This window comes from Penicillium angulare (genome assembly GCF_028827245.1).
Source record: "Penicillium angulare strain IBT 27051 chromosome Unknown utg000004l_segment0_segment0, whole genome shotgun sequence".
In the NCBI taxonomy this organism is placed as follows: Eukaryota; Fungi; Ascomycota; class Eurotiomycetes; order Eurotiales; family Aspergillaceae; genus Penicillium; species Penicillium angulare.
In genome coordinates this window covers 7,614,853-7,630,977 of record NW_026623163.1, presented here as the reverse complement: position 1 = coordinate 7,630,977, position 16,125 = coordinate 7,614,853, and the positions used below count along the sequence as shown (strand labels likewise).

The following is a 16,125-nucleotide window of genomic DNA, read 5'->3' as shown; positions in this document are numbered from 1 at the left end:
TCTATGGTGAGGCCGAAATGCGTGGGGGTGGACCTGGGGAATGTGGATTCGTGGGGGGGAATCAACTACACACGACGTAAATATACACCCACTCAGCACTTTATTTAGTCGTTCTCGGGCCATGAGAGCGAGTGCACACGACTTGAAAATGGAGTTTGGAAGTGGAGCCCGAAGAGATCATACCGTTTTGTTTCCTTTTTGAGGTTTCCCCGCGTGTGTCGATCGAAGCTTCGTTCAAATTGCTTGTTTTTTCGGGGAATAACAGGACTAAGCTGATCCGTACCCCCGCGTTCGGACATGGACCGATACCAGGTGGATTATTGCATCATCTTGAGTGTGAAAATGGTGGAAGTTGAATGGTTGGTATTGTTCAGCTTGGTGTCCGAGGTTTTGTGGAGGGTGTCCCAGGACAGGCCGGGATCAGCTCACTCGGGTCCAATGACGCTGGTTTGTGTTCTGCCTTGTCCTTCCCAAGGTTTGGAGTTTGAGGCCTGAAAGTCTCGAAGTTCTGCATGTCTGAGGCAAAGTCTTCTATTCAGAGAACCGTATCTGGATACGAATTTATCATGATATACCTGGGGATATGATGATATAGCTACAGATCATATAGATGCAGCTACTATTGTTGGATAAGTACGAGTTTGATGCTCCACAGAGGACCTAGGGAATCTTAACATTGGGACCAAACCAAGTTATTTCAAAAAGCATTGATGCAAAAAAAATAAAAATTATGCCGAAAATGCACATGACAGGTAAACTGTTCTAGAAAAGAAATCCACAACCAATATACGCGACAAAATCTCTAGATGCCGGATCTCGCTCTATATATCCGTTCATAATTAAATCTCATAACTGCATAAATTATTAGTATTTGATCTCACCCCCTGCATACACTTCATTAGAAAGATTAACTTACCTCCATGGGTGCGACTCATCTCCGTACTGAATGGCCTCGATCCAGTTCTTCATTTGGAGGGTGATTTCACCAGCCTCCTCTTCCTTCTTGAGGCCGCAGTCCACCAAATTGCCACGGTAACTGATATATCGCACGGGGCTGACAATAGCGGCAGTACCAGCACCGAAGACCTCAATCAAGCGGCCTTCCTCGGCAGCCTGTACAAGCTCGGGCATGCGGACCTTGCGCTCAGAGATACCCCAGCCTTGGGGCTGTAGCCTCTCGCGAGCGAGCTCGAGCACGGAATCTCTTGTGACACCCTCCAGAATGGTACCGTCAAGAGGAGCGGTAATCAGCTCCTTCTGGCCGGTTTCCTTGTTCTTCATAGCAACGAAGAGGTTCATAGTACCAGCCTCAGTGATGTACTCCTCTTCGCCGAAGAGCCACAGATTTTGCTGGAAGCCACGGGAAGCAGCCTCGAGCTGGGGAACAATGCAGGGAGCGTAGTTGGCACCGAGCTTCTTGTCACCCACACCGCCAGGCCAGGCACGGACGGCGTAGTCGGTGGCTTCCAGGGAGACGGCCTTGAAACCGGTGGGGTAGTAAGGTCCCACGGGACTGGCAATAACGAACAGGAGGGCGGATCCAGGAGGACCAACACCCAGGGTCTTTTGGGTACCGATCATAGTGGGTCGGAGGTACAGAGAGTAACCACGGGCACTGTGGATAGTTAGGCAAAATATTCATAATATCGGTACTATAGGATTGTTACTGACTCTGGGATGAATCGGTTGTCCAGCTTGACAAACTCCCCGATCAACTTTGTAAGCTCTTCACCGTCGAATGTGGGCAGAGCAATACGGGCAGAAGACTTGTTCAAACGAGCCATGTTCTTGTTAGGACGGAAAAGGCGGGTGCCTCCGGTGTGATCCTTGTAGGCCTTCATTCCCTCGAAACATTCAAATGCATAATGTAACACACAGGTAGAAGGGTCCAGGCTCAGGTTTTGATAGGGGACGATGCGGGGAGTTTGCCAGCCTTCAGTGGCAGTCCACTCAATCGAGAGCATATGGTCTAAAATGGAATCCGAATTAGCCGTTGTGCGGCATGCGACAGACGATACCTAGCCTCATACCGGTGAAAGTCTTTCCAAAAACCAGATCCTTGTTGGGAATAAGCTCCTTAGGAGTCTCTGTCTTCGCCACGGTTAGCTTGGAGGCATCCAAGCCAGCCAATTGTGCTGCCGATGTGGTGGCACTGAAATTCCTCTGCCATAACCGACTGGCGGGTGTGACTTGAGACGGGCGGAGGCGGGCCATTGGGAGGCCATATAGGGCCTTTTGGCGAGTCAATTGTTGAAAGGACTTCATGGCGAAATATATGATCACCAGATGGGAGTATGGGAGAAGGTCGAAGTTGTTCCAACGGGGGTTTTAAATAACCAATATGACTCCGCACGCAACAACTTTGGAATTCCCTTCGGAGCTCTAGACAAACTCCGTTCCCGCCCAATCAAAGCTATCGAACATGTTCACCGCCTGAGAATGATAGCGGCCGATTACTCGATGAGTCAGGAACGGGCCGATCTCGCCAATCATCACGTCCTAATTGCATAGAGAGACCCGCCGACTTCGGAAGGACATGGGGCCCTCAAGTGTGTACTGATTGGCTGATAAGACACCACTTTATTCTTCTCTCTGCCTTTTTCAAAGCTTCAGTTCCCGACTTTCCGATGCAAAGCGCGGGGAATCACCTGATTTGGAAACCCCGATGCCTCAGGGTTCAACACCAAGTAGCTACCCGCCACGTGACCCCTGCGCGATAGGAACATTGTTACATGTTATCAAGAGTGGAGGCGCTCCGTTAATCGGTTCGTGTCAATTCAATCTAAAGCGCTGGACCCCAAGCACAAAAAGGCTAATCCGTGCTTGGATGAACAGTAGGCTGTTCATTCCTCAACTACCGATTGACCTCGAATCGTTTTGTCCGAGTCATGCCCGCCTCGAACACATTGAACGTCTTGTGAAACAAACAACTGCCTTGTCGTCGCATAACGTCTCGATCCTTACCATTGGTTTTCTTTTAACATAGCCAGGCCCAATATGTTTTCGTCCGCGCTTAAATCGTTCAGCTCCAATATCTCTGCCAATTACCAAATCGCACCCAACCCCACGATCTACTCCGGCCCCTGGAAAGTGCACGATGCCAAACAGAAATCAACCGGAAATGCCGCTTCGGTCTTTATCTTTGATCGCAAAACTCTAGAGCCTCGATCCGGTGGATTTGGATCTCGGTCGGGTTCTTCCGCGAAGAAGGTACACGAGGATGTGATTGAGCGACTGAAGCGCGAGGCTAGCAGCCTAGCCCGGTTGCGACACCCATCTATTCTTCAAGTATTGGAACCGGTGGAAGAAACGCGCAGTGGCGGCCTGATGTTTGCAACTGAAGCTCTCACGGCATCGCTGTCAGGCCTACTGTCGGAGAAGAGTAGCCAAGAAAGCGGGGCGGGGGGTGGCTCACACTCTAGTCGTTATATGGTGGAGGAGGCCAATGGGAGCCGGAGAAGACGAGACCTGGAGATTGACGAGCTAGAGATTCAAAAGGGTCTGTTGCAAGTTGCGAAAGGCCTCGAGTTCCTCCATGAATCTGCAGGCTTGGTACATGGCAACCTAAATCCAGACGCCATTTATATCAATGCTAAATCAGACTGGAAAATCTCCGGCCTGGGCTTTGCTGGACCCCCAGACTCGTCCGAGGCCAAGTCCTCTCTGCCGCCTTTGGCCGTGTCCGAGGCTCTTTACCAAGACCCAAGACTCCCACCTTCAGTACAACTGAATATAGACTATACATCGCCCGACTTTGCCATGGACTCCAATGTTTCCTCATCCGCCGATCTGTTCTCACTGGGCTTAATAATAATTGCCCTATATAACTCACCCCATGTCTCGCCGATACAGTCACATGCCAATGTGTCGACATACAAGAAGCTTTTGAGCACCCCGTCTACAACCCCCTCCCAAAACAACAACTTCCTTTGCTCGAACCCTATTCCTCGAGATGTGCTATCCCATGTGCTGCCTAGACTGATCACCCGAAGGCCTGCGCAGCGTATGAATGCGCGGGAGTTTCAGCAGTCTCAGTATTTTGATAATGTTCTCGTATCCACTATTCGATTCTTGGAATCCCTGCCCACAAAGAATGCGAACGAAAAGTCACAATTCTTGCGAGGGCTTCAACGAGTGCTCCCTGACTTCCCGGTCTCTGTTTTAGAGAGGAAGTTGCTAGGCGCCCTTTTGGATGAAACGAAGGATCGTGACCTTCTTCCTCTCATTTTGCAAAATGTATTTGGCATCCTTCAGCGGATACCCAACGGGCGCCGCACATTTCCTGAAAAAGTCATTCCATGTTTGAAAGAGGTGTTTGGAACAGCGCCAGGCAAGCCGGCATCCCAAGAACGCGATTCCAAAAAAGATGCCGGTCTGATGATTGTGCTGGAGAATATGAAGCTTGTTGCAGAAAATTGCTCGGGCATGGAATTCAAAGATGGTACGTCTAGAACCTTTCTTACCAGGCTAAACACATCGCTAATTATCAATTTCTAGACATCCTGCCTCTGATAAGGCTTGGGCTTGACTCACCAACACATTCGTTGGTAGATGCCTCTATTAAATGCCTGCCCGTGTTTCTTCCAGTTCTCGATTTCAGTACTGTGAAAAACGAAGTCTTTCCTCCAATTGCCACCACATTCAGTCGGACTAGTAGCCTTGCTATCAAGGTTCGTAGCTTGGAAGCATTTACTGTGCTCTGTGGTGGATCTACCAACGAACCCACTATTGAGGATGACCTGTCTGGTACAGTGGAATCAAATAAGCCAAGCAAATCCTCTATATTGGACAAATACACCATTCAAGAGAAGCTTATGCCATCCCTGAAGGCGATCAAAACTAAAGAACCGTCCGTCATGATGGCAGCGTTGAAAGTGTTCCGCGAGGTTGGCAAGATTGCAGGTGCCGACTTCGTTGCTCTCGAAGTGCTTCCTATTCTCTGGAGCTTTAGCCTGGGTCCTCTTTTGAACCTAAAGCAGTTCAATGAATTCATGGCCTTGATCAAGACTCTGTCTACTAAGATCGAAAAGGAACAAACCAGAAAACTACAGGAACTTTCTTCTGGTGGTGATTCAGGTGGATTTCAAAATGGTAATGGCGGTTTCTCTCAATCGGCAACGGATCTCACCGCATCGAGCACAGACAATGCAAGGGATACCTTCGAACGCCTTGTGCTTGGAAAGAATGCAGGCCCTTCACCCGGAAAAGACTTGGATCTATGGGGAAATGCGGAATCAGAAGCACCTGCGTCAAAACAACCCAGCGCGTCAGCTGCATTTTCTTGGTCTACAAACAATGGTGCAGCATCGAAGTCCGCTAACTCGTCTGGCCAGTTTGGCTTCCGTTCGATCACTCCAGATCAAAAGCTGAACTCAATTCCGTCGCTTCAGCCTTCAAGGCAATCGTCATTCACGACACCTGCTTTTCCAGCCATGCAGCCATCGCAGCCAACATCGCCGACTTGGGGCGCTCAATCCCAAGGAGCGAGTCAACCAAGTCCTTCAATGGCATCTCTTTCAAGTATGGCAGCTAATCCCCGGGCTGTTAACTCCCCAGCGCCAAATTACTCTTCTTTCTCTATTCCGCCTCCACCGGCAGGAATGAATCAGCACAATGCCATGAGATCTCCTCCGTCGAACCTGAGCACGATGTCAACAGCATTCCCCGCTCAGACTCGGATCCAGTCTCAACCTCTGTCCCTGCCCCAACAACCACAACCAAAAAAAGGGCTGGACAAGTATGAGAGTTTAATATAGTTGTTCATAGTATGATTGCTTATACCCTGCTCTATTCTACTTTCCGAGTGTGTGAAGAATGACACAACTGCATGGAATATATCACAATGTAATTAGAATACCCACAAATGCGTCGCTGATCACCATGCAAAATGTACGAAAATTATTCTGGCCATGAACTTTGGACTCAATCATTCCATATCTATATTTAAGATCATAATTCTAAACGTCTCTCGTACCATCCACAATGTACTATGCTTAAAGTTGGGAGCGGGTACTTTATCAAGACCCAAAGTTGCGTGCAAACCCATACAGCTGAGTGGAAATGTGGAGCTATCCGTGATTGGTACACCAAGCCTTTACCGTATGTCATAGCTACCTCGACCTTTCAAAACCCACCATATGTATTTACTGCGTGGCATTGCGCCGCGTTGGTCGCTTACCCGGAGCCCCGGTTTACCTCCGCTACCCCTCACTCATAGTTGTCACCGATTTCTTCTCCACTCTCGACATTTCGCATCCTCTCCCACCTACCGAGCCCTCAACATGGATGAAAACGTTAAGCAGCACTATCTGGCCGACTCACCTCCCACGGTAGTCAGACTGGAAATTAAGCCACACTTCGATTCCCTCAAGGATGAATCTCTGCGAAGATATGCTCACTACATGAGCAAGTATGTTCCCGCCAACGCGCCAACCCTTCAATGACAGATCTCAATTAACCTCAAGCTTGAACTTTATAGAGCGGCATTCGAAGGAACCCGAGTCACCTTACGTCAAGTCTCCCCAGAATCTGAGCCTATCTATGATCTGATTATCTCCCTTCACCGAGCTTGCGATGGCGACTGGAATAGCTTGGCCCAAAAGACTCAAGTCAGCGATGAGCATCTCCGATTCTTCCTGGAATACGCGGCACAATTCCTGGGCAACTGCGGAAACTATAAGGGATTCGGTGACTCCAAATTCATCCCGCGTATCCCAGCCTCTGCTCTAGAGTCTTTGGCATCTATCACCTCAGAGACCAAGGCAGCTTTCCAAAAGGCGAATAGTACCGGCGGTGGATTCTACGAGACTAAGGAGCAGTCCATGATGCATCTTGGATACCCAGTGGAGGGACATATGACCACGTATTATCCAGACTCGCCTACTATCACTAAGGATGAGATCACCGCCATTGGTGACCTGATGGAGAAGAAAGGACTGGCATTGGAGAACACAAGAATTCGCAAGACAGCATCGGGTGACTTCGAACTTCTGATTGCTTCTGGTGTCTCAAATCCTCCGGCGAGAGATCGTGACCTCGGCGAGGAAAGCACATTTGCCCTTGAAGGAAGTTTGAAGGGAAAGTCACTGCACCTTGTGTTTGGAGATTATAAAGAGGAAATGGCCAAGATTGCGCACTCTATTAAGCAAGCAGAGCTTAACGCAGCGAACGACAACCAAAAGCGGATGCTGGAGGCGTATGCTCGTTCATTCGGTGCGGGTTCCATTGAGGCTTTCAAGGAAAGCCAGCGCGTTTGGGTTAAGGACCAGAAGCCTGTCTTGGAGACAAACTTGGGATTTGTTGAAACCTATCGTGATCCCCATGGTGTTCGTGGAGAATGGGAAGGTCTGATTGCTTTGGTATGTCTGAATAGGTTATTATTTTATGATTGGATTATCTTTCTAACAACGAATAGGTTAACATGGAACGAACCCGAGCATTTGGTGCACTGGTAGACAGTGCCGAGAGCATGATTCCCAAACTTCCCTGGGGCACAGATTTCGAAAAGGACAAATTTTTGAGCCCTGACTTTACCTCGCTGGAGGTTCTCAGCTTCGCAGGTTCAGGAATCCCCGCTGGTATCAATTTGCCCAATTACGACGATATCCGCCAAAACCTTGGCTTCAAGAACGTATCACTTGGTAATGTTCTTAGCGCGAAGGCGCCCAATGAGCCCATCCCTTTCATCAGCGAAGAAGACCAAGAAGTTTATCGTCGATGCCGTGATCCCGCCTTTGAAGTCCAGGTTGGTATTCACGAGCTTCTCGGACACGGAACTGGCAAACTGCTGCAGGAAACTGAGCCCGGCAAATACAACTTTGATATCTCCAATCCACCAATCAGCCCGGTGACAAATAAGCCCGTAACAAGCTGGTACAAGCCCGGACAGACCTGGAGCTCAGTATTCGGTGCCATTGCCGGCTCTTATGAAGAATGCCGCGCTGAATGTGTTGCAATGGCACTGGGATGCGATTTTGAGATCCTGAAGATCTTTGGATTCGGTGATGGTACCCAAGATATGGCTGGCGAGGCTGGTGACGTTCTATTTGCCGCGTACCTGCAGATGGCTCGTGCAGGTCTAGTCGCGTTAGAGTTCTGGGACCCCAAGACTAAGAAATGGGGCCAGGCTCACATGCAGGCCCGGTACAGTATTCTGCGCACTTTCCTCAGTGCTGGCGATGACTTCGTCAAGCTCTCATACACCAAGGATGACCTGTCAGATCTTGAGATCAAATTGGATCGGTCGAAGATTCTGACCCACGGACGACCTGCCGTGGAGAAATACTTGCAGAAGCTGCATGTTTATAAGAGCACTGCTGATGTTCAAGCTGGTAAGGCCATGTATGACGAGATCACGTCGGTCGACAGCTGGTGGGGAACACAGCTGCGTGAGGTTGTTATGAAGAACAAGGTGCCTCGAAAGGTCTTTGTGCAAGCCAATACTGTTCTGGATGGGGATAAGGTGACCCTCAAGGAGTATGAACCTACATTGGAGGGTATTATCCAAAGTTACGTGGAGCGTAATGTTTGAGTCTGAATAGCGAATATAAGCTGCAGATGTTGACTACGTTCTCATCAATAAATATCGATTTTCTTCTATTCTCTCTAGTCCCATAAACTCCATACGAAAATTTGAAGGTGGTAAGGTGAACTTGAGAAGCCAAGTCTCGTATGGTAGAAGGTTGTAGTCCTCATATTGTCCAGTATTTAACATATTCTGCCAGTCTAAATCTTTCTCGTCGATTTTCATGTTCCACAGGGTTAGGTTCCAATACTCAAGTATATTCAAGTTGATCTATCTAGCAGATGGGGTTTGACATGTAGATAAGTTTGCATTTTCTAATTATCTGTTGCCAATTCTGTTTAATTGCTCTGCCTTATTGAGCTTTGAATGATGGTAATTGTCCGGGTATAGGTAGGAATTATTCAATCCTGAAAATTTAAAGCTTTCATTTTTCAATATACGAGCTGAGATGACAATAGAGATGTGCATTGTGACGGACCATGTCTGTATACATCCGAGATCATAATAGCGACGTACCAAGTCTTACTGCCAAATCGTGCGGGCTCGACCCGTGGACTTACCTTACCGCCAGGCTAGCCTGGGATCAACGTGCATCTCTTAAGCGCCCCCGTTTCTCGCCTCCTCTTTCCCCTCCTCAAAACACTTCATGTCCCCCGTTTTATTCGGCTAAAATAATTTGGATCGTTTCCTTGTTCGCATACCAAAGCATACCCAGTAGTGAGCTGGAATTCTCGGTGGATCCTTCCATCCCGCCTCCTGATCGACATACAAACAAACCCATTGGGGTAGCAAGTCTGGAGCCCATCAGATCAACCGCTTCACTGCGATTGGATCTGATCTCTCTGCACTAGCACCGTGTCGGAAGAAACACCCCCTCGACGCTCAGTAACCACGGCGCCTACGCCCACCTCGATCGACTCCCTCGTGGAGGACGACTATTACACCGCACCCCCGCCGCACTCGCCATCGGAAGCGTCTGCTAGCTCCTCCGGAGGCCCGCCACCTTTCTCCTCCCTCGACTTCGTCTTCGACGACGACAATCGGCCCAAGGTTACCGAGTCCGGGCCTGCTTTCCTCTCCGTATTTGCGCCGCCGCCGCCCGTCGAGGACCATATCGAACCAGCTCCTTCGGCAACCGTTGTTGCAGACACTAAAGCGAGTTTCTCGGATTCCAAGGGAGACGGGCTTGGGAAAATTTCAGACGACGGAGAGCCGCCGCCACCTTATACTGAAGGCTATAGCCCACTCGAGTCATTTAGCTACGTAATGGCTGCAGCTGGAGGTGCTTCGAGCATCATTACCCAGGTCCAACAGACTGGAGGGCCACCAATCAATACTCTGGGAGGTAAGGGCGCATAGTGTTTGCAACAAAGAATAGGGTGCAGATCAGGAGCAAAGAGCATTGCGCTAATATTCGCCTTCTATATAGACATCGGAGGAGATGAGCACATCACTCTTGATCTCCGGTAGGATAGCCCTTTCCCCCTCGACTGCAATATCGCATTTCTGACACGTTTTCAAGGGGCACCCGCTTTACATTGTCCCGCGATGAGCTATTAACCTTGCCGGAATTCGTACTTCTCTCTCTCTTTCCAAATGGTCTTCTGCCAGACGGCCACATGGGCGGTTTTCACGAGGGGGATGTCTACCCTGTCGATGTGAGTATCAATTCTTTTTGCTTCATAAGCATAGATCGCAAAGCCTAACATGTTCTAGTATGATCCTGCATCACTTCAATACATGCTTGATTTCTTCCGATCCGTTGCTCAATCAATTCCATCCTCTCTGCCTTCCGGCTCGACATCTCCGGAACTAGACGTACCAGACGTGATGCAAAACTCCGCTCGTGATATGCTTCAAGATCGCGCTGGAATTATTGTTCTTCGTGAGGATCTTGATTTCTATGTAATTCCTCCACGGCCCGACATTGGGCATGAAGAAATGCTCGAGGTCAAGCGGGCAGCTGGTCGAGCATTATTAAAACAGGATGGCATTTTCTCTGGCTTGCGCAAAAGCGAGGAAGTCGGCTCCACCGAGCAACATCTGATTGAAATGTTGACTGCTGGGTAAGCTAACTCATGTAGACTTCTCTGTCACAACTCGACTAACTTTCCCAAACAGTGGTTTTGATAGAGAAGATCAATGGGGCCACCGAGCCCCAGAGCCTAACAAGGCCGTAATCTGCAGTCTCGCATTGGCCAAGCTCCGCACCGACATTCGAGGAGATCTATCAAACAACAATGCCGTTGGAATGGCCCAAAAACTTCTGCTCTTCTGGAGGAAACCCGCCCGACGATGCTGGTGGGAAGGTGTTGAGCTTGACGATGTTGAAGGTGTCGAAGGAGAAGTGAAAGTTTGGATTCGACGAGTCTGGACCCTAGAAATGGTAAGAGTGATTCACTCCTTGAGAAGGTGCCTTTAAGCTGATTTGAGATCGCAGAGTGTCATTGGACTCCGTTGATTCTTCCCAATTCTTGTTATCTGCATCTGTACCTATACCCAGATATTCCTAGGCTCCTACGTGGATCTTTGTTGTCGCCTTTGCTACATTTTTGGATTCTTGTTTATTCCCCTGCCTACTTTCTATCTCTTCTTTCTTTTCTACAGCAGGATTGGCGTAATTTGCAGTTTGGCGTCTTTTTTGCACCTACTCCTGGTATATTCTCTATATTAGTTGGACATGCCCCAAGACACAGCCCTTCTTCAGACCGACAATGAATATACAACAGATCGTTTCTTATTGCAATATGAAGTGTTTCTCCATGACGATAAATAATTATTTACTATGGTAACTAGTTAGTTAGTTAGTTAGGCTTTGTTGTAGATGCCATAATAAGAAGGCGGTAAATTGAATCACGTGATCAAGGAATGGGCTTCGCTCGATTGGGGAAAACGCGACAGCGCAAAAGAATCCCAGTTGCTTTACATTATTTTATCTCAATTCCACAGCCGACGAATCTGACGGCACTTAAATCATTTTCATGTTATAATATCCGATCTGATAGTACCGCCCTGTTCCGAATTCTCGGTTTGCCACGATTCGATCGTGATCAGCCCTTCCAGGCCTCATCCGCCGACGCGAAGTCTTGCGATTGAATCCCCCGCGAAGGGGCAGATTTGCTGAAATAGATCGCCAATATGTCGCCTCTTCGAGGATATATCACATCATATCCACCACGGCTACGCCAGTATGGAAATGCACTGCTAACGCCTGTCTATCCCGTACAAACTGGTCCAACACCTCGAACAACCAAGCGCGGCACCACCGCAATCAACTACGCGGAAGATGGGTTTGACGAAGAAGATTTCGAAGAGAGTGATGGGCCTCGGCGACCAACGGGGCTAAGGAGCTTGCGGCGGGAGGAGTCTTCTACGGGGGGTATGCCTATGTCCGAGAAGCTAGGGAAGGAAACGAAAGCGCCGGTGGAAGTCCAGGGTGTGTTTCGTGAATGGATGATCAAGCGGATGCTCAGACCTGCGTAAGTTTGCCAGTGCCCTTCTTTATTCTCCTTCAATTTGGAATCCTTGTCGATTATGCGGGACGTGCCTTTTCTAGGCTTTCCTCCTGTGCATCACGGATCGCAACTCTCCCATATTTTTTTGCCATCCCCACTGACAGTTATGCGTACTATTACAGATGTGCCGAGCAGCTTCAGATTCAAGCCCAGCTTCCTTTGACGCTGGTTCCGATTCGTATCGATGTCGAAGTACCCGCACACCAACCCCTCGAACCCTTCCCTCTCCCTCGAGGTGTCATGGACCCAAGTATTAATCCAGCACTCCCTGCTTACCGGCGACCTGAACCAATGCCCCCGTTTCGAATTAAGGACACTTTCCTTTGGAATCTTCACGAAGCATTGTCTACCCCAGAAGACTTTGCGATCGGCTTTGTGCGCGATCTGGACCTTCCCAACCCCCAAGCAACGACAATGACCATCAGTAATCAAATCAGACAACAATTAGAGGAGTACGCTGGTGTAGCGTTGCACCCTTTGTTCTCGAGCTCTCAAAACCAGACACTAAGTGGACCTCCCCGAACCGAGGCTTCAAGAGATACATCCATGACACCTGCTATAACAAGCATTGCAACTCCTGATAGTCGAGTCAACGGGACCGCACAAGTCTCCGTGACAAAGGAGGCCCTAGTCAATGACAGCCTACTGAATCCTGATGATGCGTACCGTTGCTTGATCACTCTCAACATCAACCTCCAGAACAAGCTTTATACCGATAAATTCGAATGGTCACTGCTCCATCCTCCAGGCATGGCAGAGGAGTTTGCAAAGGTCACTTGTGCGGATCTTCATCTTAACGGTGAATGGGTTAGTGCAATTTCGCACGGTATCTACGAAGCAGTTTTGAGGCTAAAGAAAGAGGTCTGCGAAAGCGGCGGCCTCGTAAGTGGCATCAATGGATACGGAAACGAGATTGACAACCAAGCAGCCAACGGTGCTGAAGCTGGTTGGCGATATGACCCCGAGACTCTGGGTGATGAGTGGGATCCTAAGGTCGAGACCTTGTCCAAGGAAGAAATCGAGCGACGAGAAGGAGATCGGGAACGTCAGATTCGACGTCTACGACGAGAAACTGCTCGCTTCTCTTCCACTGCAGGTATCACCCCAGACGCCTCCCGACAAAGCAGTGGGTACTTTGATGCCGAGGGTGAAGCGCCACTGGGCAGAGGAGAACGAAATAAGCGCAAGCGCCGGTTCCGTAGTCTCAGCCCCTTGGGCCGAGGAGGTACTCCTGGTGGTCGAGGCACACCCGATACTGGCTCGGGTGCTGGTTATGGTGGAGGTGGTGGTACACTTTCTGAATGGTAAATTGACCTGTTCCACAAATCTTTGAAATGTCTGCTTACAAATTATTCTTTGCTATTTAGGGAACGACAAAATTGGCGCTGCGATAACTGTCAAGTATGGGGAACTGCTGTCTGGGCGGTTCGGGATGGACCGATTGGGCCAAGGGTAAGTCGAATTCGCACATGATGGTTTTTAACTATATCTGACTCTAAATTCTTTTTCTCTCAGACTCTCTGCCACAATTGTGGCTTCTTATATGAGCGAGACAAACTTACACCTCAATGGTCGAAAGATCTTCATCGCCATGATGTTCCTGTGGGTCGTTTTGGCTAGATCTTTTGCTATGTAGGGATTGAGTTGTACTTTGTTTCTCTTTACTTTTTAACTACTCTATTGAAAGAGTACATGGGTGGGCGCGGCAATGGTGCTTTTTTATTCCTAGTTAATGTATGAATATGAATATAAGCTTTTCTCAATTGCAAATCCGATTATTAAGAAGCATCCAACTTGAATGTTGAATGCAGCAGAAGCTATGGAAGATTGATAATAGCCCGGATGTTGATGGTACTTTCGGGTATAATCACCCGTAGGGTATCGAGATCACATTCTTAAATCTATATCGACATTACGACAGGTCAAGCCAGTGCAGCTTTTCGAGTACACTGTGACTAAATACCATAATTGTATTATGAGATAGATACGACCCAAGCTCTAGGTCAGTTGGGACGATTAAAAGCATTTATTTGTTCGAAGGAAATTTTCCTAGCAGTCAAGCCTAACCGATTTGGAGAATATCAGCGCAGCGCAGCGTTAGATTCTTGAGGTTCTTTGAAACTAAATATAAGAATCAAACAAACCCCGGATGCAAATGGCTGGGAAAGTTCAAAACAAAAAGATTGCAGCTGGGTATCAATGAAAGGTCCATGAAAAGGCCTAACCAGTAGATCTATGTACAACAAGCGAGATATTAAAAGGAATGACCAAACGGAAGAATTGCGATGAGTACTTCAACGGGGCAATGTGGGTCAAACAACTCGTTCCAAGGCTCTGAACATATATCAGATTCTTGCAATCCATCTAGGGCCACATCTCATGCTCGCCTCGAAAACAAAAGGTCGGTATACGCCGATCAACTAAGCCCTGGCTATACATCATGCCTTCGTAGAGAGCGTTGCTATCCCCAGGATGATAGGGATTGGTTCCTAGACGAGGAGACTCTTCTTCATCCATTGCTTCGGTGTAATTGGTCATATGTGGCATGTCATCTGCCCGAAACAAGGTGTGGGTCAGGTTTTATGCTGGTATGCTTATTTTCTGTTTTGGCAAGGAATTAAATTCCATTGACAGAAAGGGAAGGCTCCTTACTAGTACTGTCCAGTACGGTAGTGGAGTCCTGAGGAGCGGGAGATTGACCTGGGTAGTATCGCCCGCCGGGATGGAGGGATTGTGCCGTCTGGATATCGTGTTAGCGGGAACAAGAGCCAGCATAGATCGATTAAAGTATACCGGCATGTTCGTCGCGCATGACAGCGAAACTTTTCACGGGTTGCTACTGACTTCGCGAAAATCATCTCCCTCCACCTCAACTTCACGGTCACGGATTCGGCGCATGAGAGCAAGAAAGTTACTCTGCTGGAATTTCTGGTTTTGATCATGACGAACGCTGTCGAGGAGTTCCCCTGCTGTTTGTGCGAGGGCATCTGCATCTCGAGTGCGATTTTGCGGGTCTTGTTGATCGGTTTGAAGGATAGTGTCGGATCCTATTCTGATTTCTTCTTGCGGCTCGATAGACTCAACGGGGTTTGTCTCTTGCATATGTTCTTCAATATTTGGTGTAATCTGAGCTTCCTGGTGCTCCATATCTGCTCGAGCCTGCTCAAATGCCGCCTCAAAAGCGGATTCATCAAATTGTTCTGTGGGAGCAACGTGCTCCGCGTGAGCCTGCTGAGGAGCTTGGAATGTGCTGTCGAGGTTGTTATTGTACATTGGGTAGCTGGGGGCGAAGGCAGGTTGATATGCACGGTTTGCTGTACTGTTATTTTGTGCAAGATGCGCCGGGCCTTGTTGAGAACGCTGTTGGTGTGCGATAAATTCATTTTGCCACCCTCCTTGGGCTTGTGAGATCGACGGTCCTTGTAATTGCGATGGAGCTGGCGCTGAGATTTGAAGGGTTTGGAAATCCGAAGCCCAGTTCGCGCTCGGGTGGGCATTTACTGGTCGCTGTACTGGCCCACCAAAGTGGGCAGGGTGCTGGAGATTTGGGAGGGCAGGGCCTGCGAGGTTGGCCTCGAATGCGGCGAACTCCGGGTCAAGTATACCGTCCCGCGGGCTTTGCGATCGGAATCCCTTAGACAGGTGAGATTAGTATGGGAGATATCAGCGCTTGGGATTGCGATCTCACTTGTGTAGATGACTGCCGCGAGGCTAAACGATCTTGCTGTAAGGTGCGATCGACCGATGCATGCTTCTGGAAGTTTTGCAGCGCGTTGGATGGTCCACACAGCGTATCGCTCATCGTGGCTTCGGAATTTGAGATGGCCGTATAGGTCTCAAAAATATGGACGCGTCGGGTTTATGTAGCTCGGGGGTATCCCGAGACTGCTCGCAATCAATAATATATAAAAAAAAATATCAATATCAAGGGTCTTGAATCGGTGAATAGGAGAGAAAGCAGACACGGAGAAGGCGCGGGGTTGCCGAACAGACCGAGGCACGTGTAGATAGATTAAACGTGACCTTGCTGAGTCAGGATTTCAGATAAGCACCGATAAGCAGGAGGTTGTTGTGGCCTCGAATCCG

The 16,125-nt window shown here is 48.8% G+C and overlaps 6 protein-coding genes across 6 annotated transcripts; 4 read left to right on the top strand and 2 right to left on the bottom strand.

Annotated features, from left to right (window-relative positions):
- Window positions 1–839: 839 nt before the first annotated feature.
- On the bottom strand, window positions 840–2,265 carry N7478_006760 (branched-chain amino acid aminotransferase, cytosolic; the record flags this gene model as incomplete). Its single annotated transcript, XM_056922974.1, has 4 exons — window positions 840–852; window positions 917–1,615; window positions 1,672–1,969; window positions 2,031–2,265. The coding sequence occupies 4 exons, from the start codon at window positions 2,263–2,265 to the stop codon at window positions 840–842; spliced, it is 1,245 nt and encodes a 414-aa protein (XP_056781011.1).
- Window positions 2,266–2,997: 732 nt separating this feature from the next.
- Window positions 2,998–5,756, top strand: N7478_006759 (putative protein kinase Scy1; the record flags this gene model as incomplete). The annotated part of the gene is made up of 2 exons (XM_056922973.1): window positions 2,998–4,441; window positions 4,498–5,756. The coding sequence occupies 2 exons, from the start codon at window positions 2,998–3,000 to the stop codon at window positions 5,754–5,756; spliced, it is 2,703 nt and encodes a 900-aa protein (XP_056781010.1).
- A 525-nt stretch (window positions 5,757–6,281) lies between these two features.
- On the top strand, window positions 6,282–8,530 carry N7478_006758 (dipeptidyl-peptidase III; the record flags this gene model as incomplete). Its single annotated transcript, XM_056922972.1, has 3 exons — window positions 6,282–6,409; window positions 6,479–7,358; window positions 7,415–8,530. 3 exons carry the CDS (start codon window positions 6,282–6,284, stop codon window positions 8,528–8,530), a joined length of 2,124 nt encoding a protein of 707 aa, XP_056781009.1.
- A 275-nt stretch (window positions 8,531–8,805) lies between these two features.
- N7478_006757 (putative general stress response protein Whi2) lies at window positions 8,806–10,985 on the top strand (the record flags this gene model as incomplete). The annotated part of the gene is made up of 7 exons (XM_056922971.1): window positions 8,806–8,810; window positions 9,376–9,869; window positions 9,954–9,990; window positions 10,047–10,182; window positions 10,241–10,590; window positions 10,646–10,910; window positions 10,965–10,985. 7 exons carry the CDS (start codon window positions 8,806–8,808, stop codon window positions 10,983–10,985), a joined length of 1,308 nt encoding a protein of 435 aa, XP_056781008.1.
- A 677-nt stretch (window positions 10,986–11,662) lies between these two features.
- On the top strand, window positions 11,663–13,659 carry N7478_006756 (putative RSC complex subunit Sfh1; the record flags this gene model as incomplete). The annotated part of the gene is made up of 4 exons (XM_056922970.1): window positions 11,663–12,003; window positions 12,162–13,343; window positions 13,407–13,491; window positions 13,555–13,659. The coding sequence occupies 4 exons, from the start codon at window positions 11,663–11,665 to the stop codon at window positions 13,657–13,659; spliced, it is 1,713 nt and encodes a 570-aa protein (XP_056781007.1).
- A 1,206-nt stretch (window positions 13,660–14,865) lies between these two features.
- Window positions 14,866–15,841, bottom strand: pex20 (the record flags this gene model as incomplete). Its single annotated transcript, XM_056922969.1, has 2 exons — window positions 14,866–15,672; window positions 15,728–15,841. The coding sequence occupies 2 exons, from the start codon at window positions 15,839–15,841 to the stop codon at window positions 14,866–14,868; spliced, it is 921 nt and encodes a 306-aa protein (XP_056781006.1).
- Window positions 15,842–16,125: the final 284 nt, after the last annotated feature.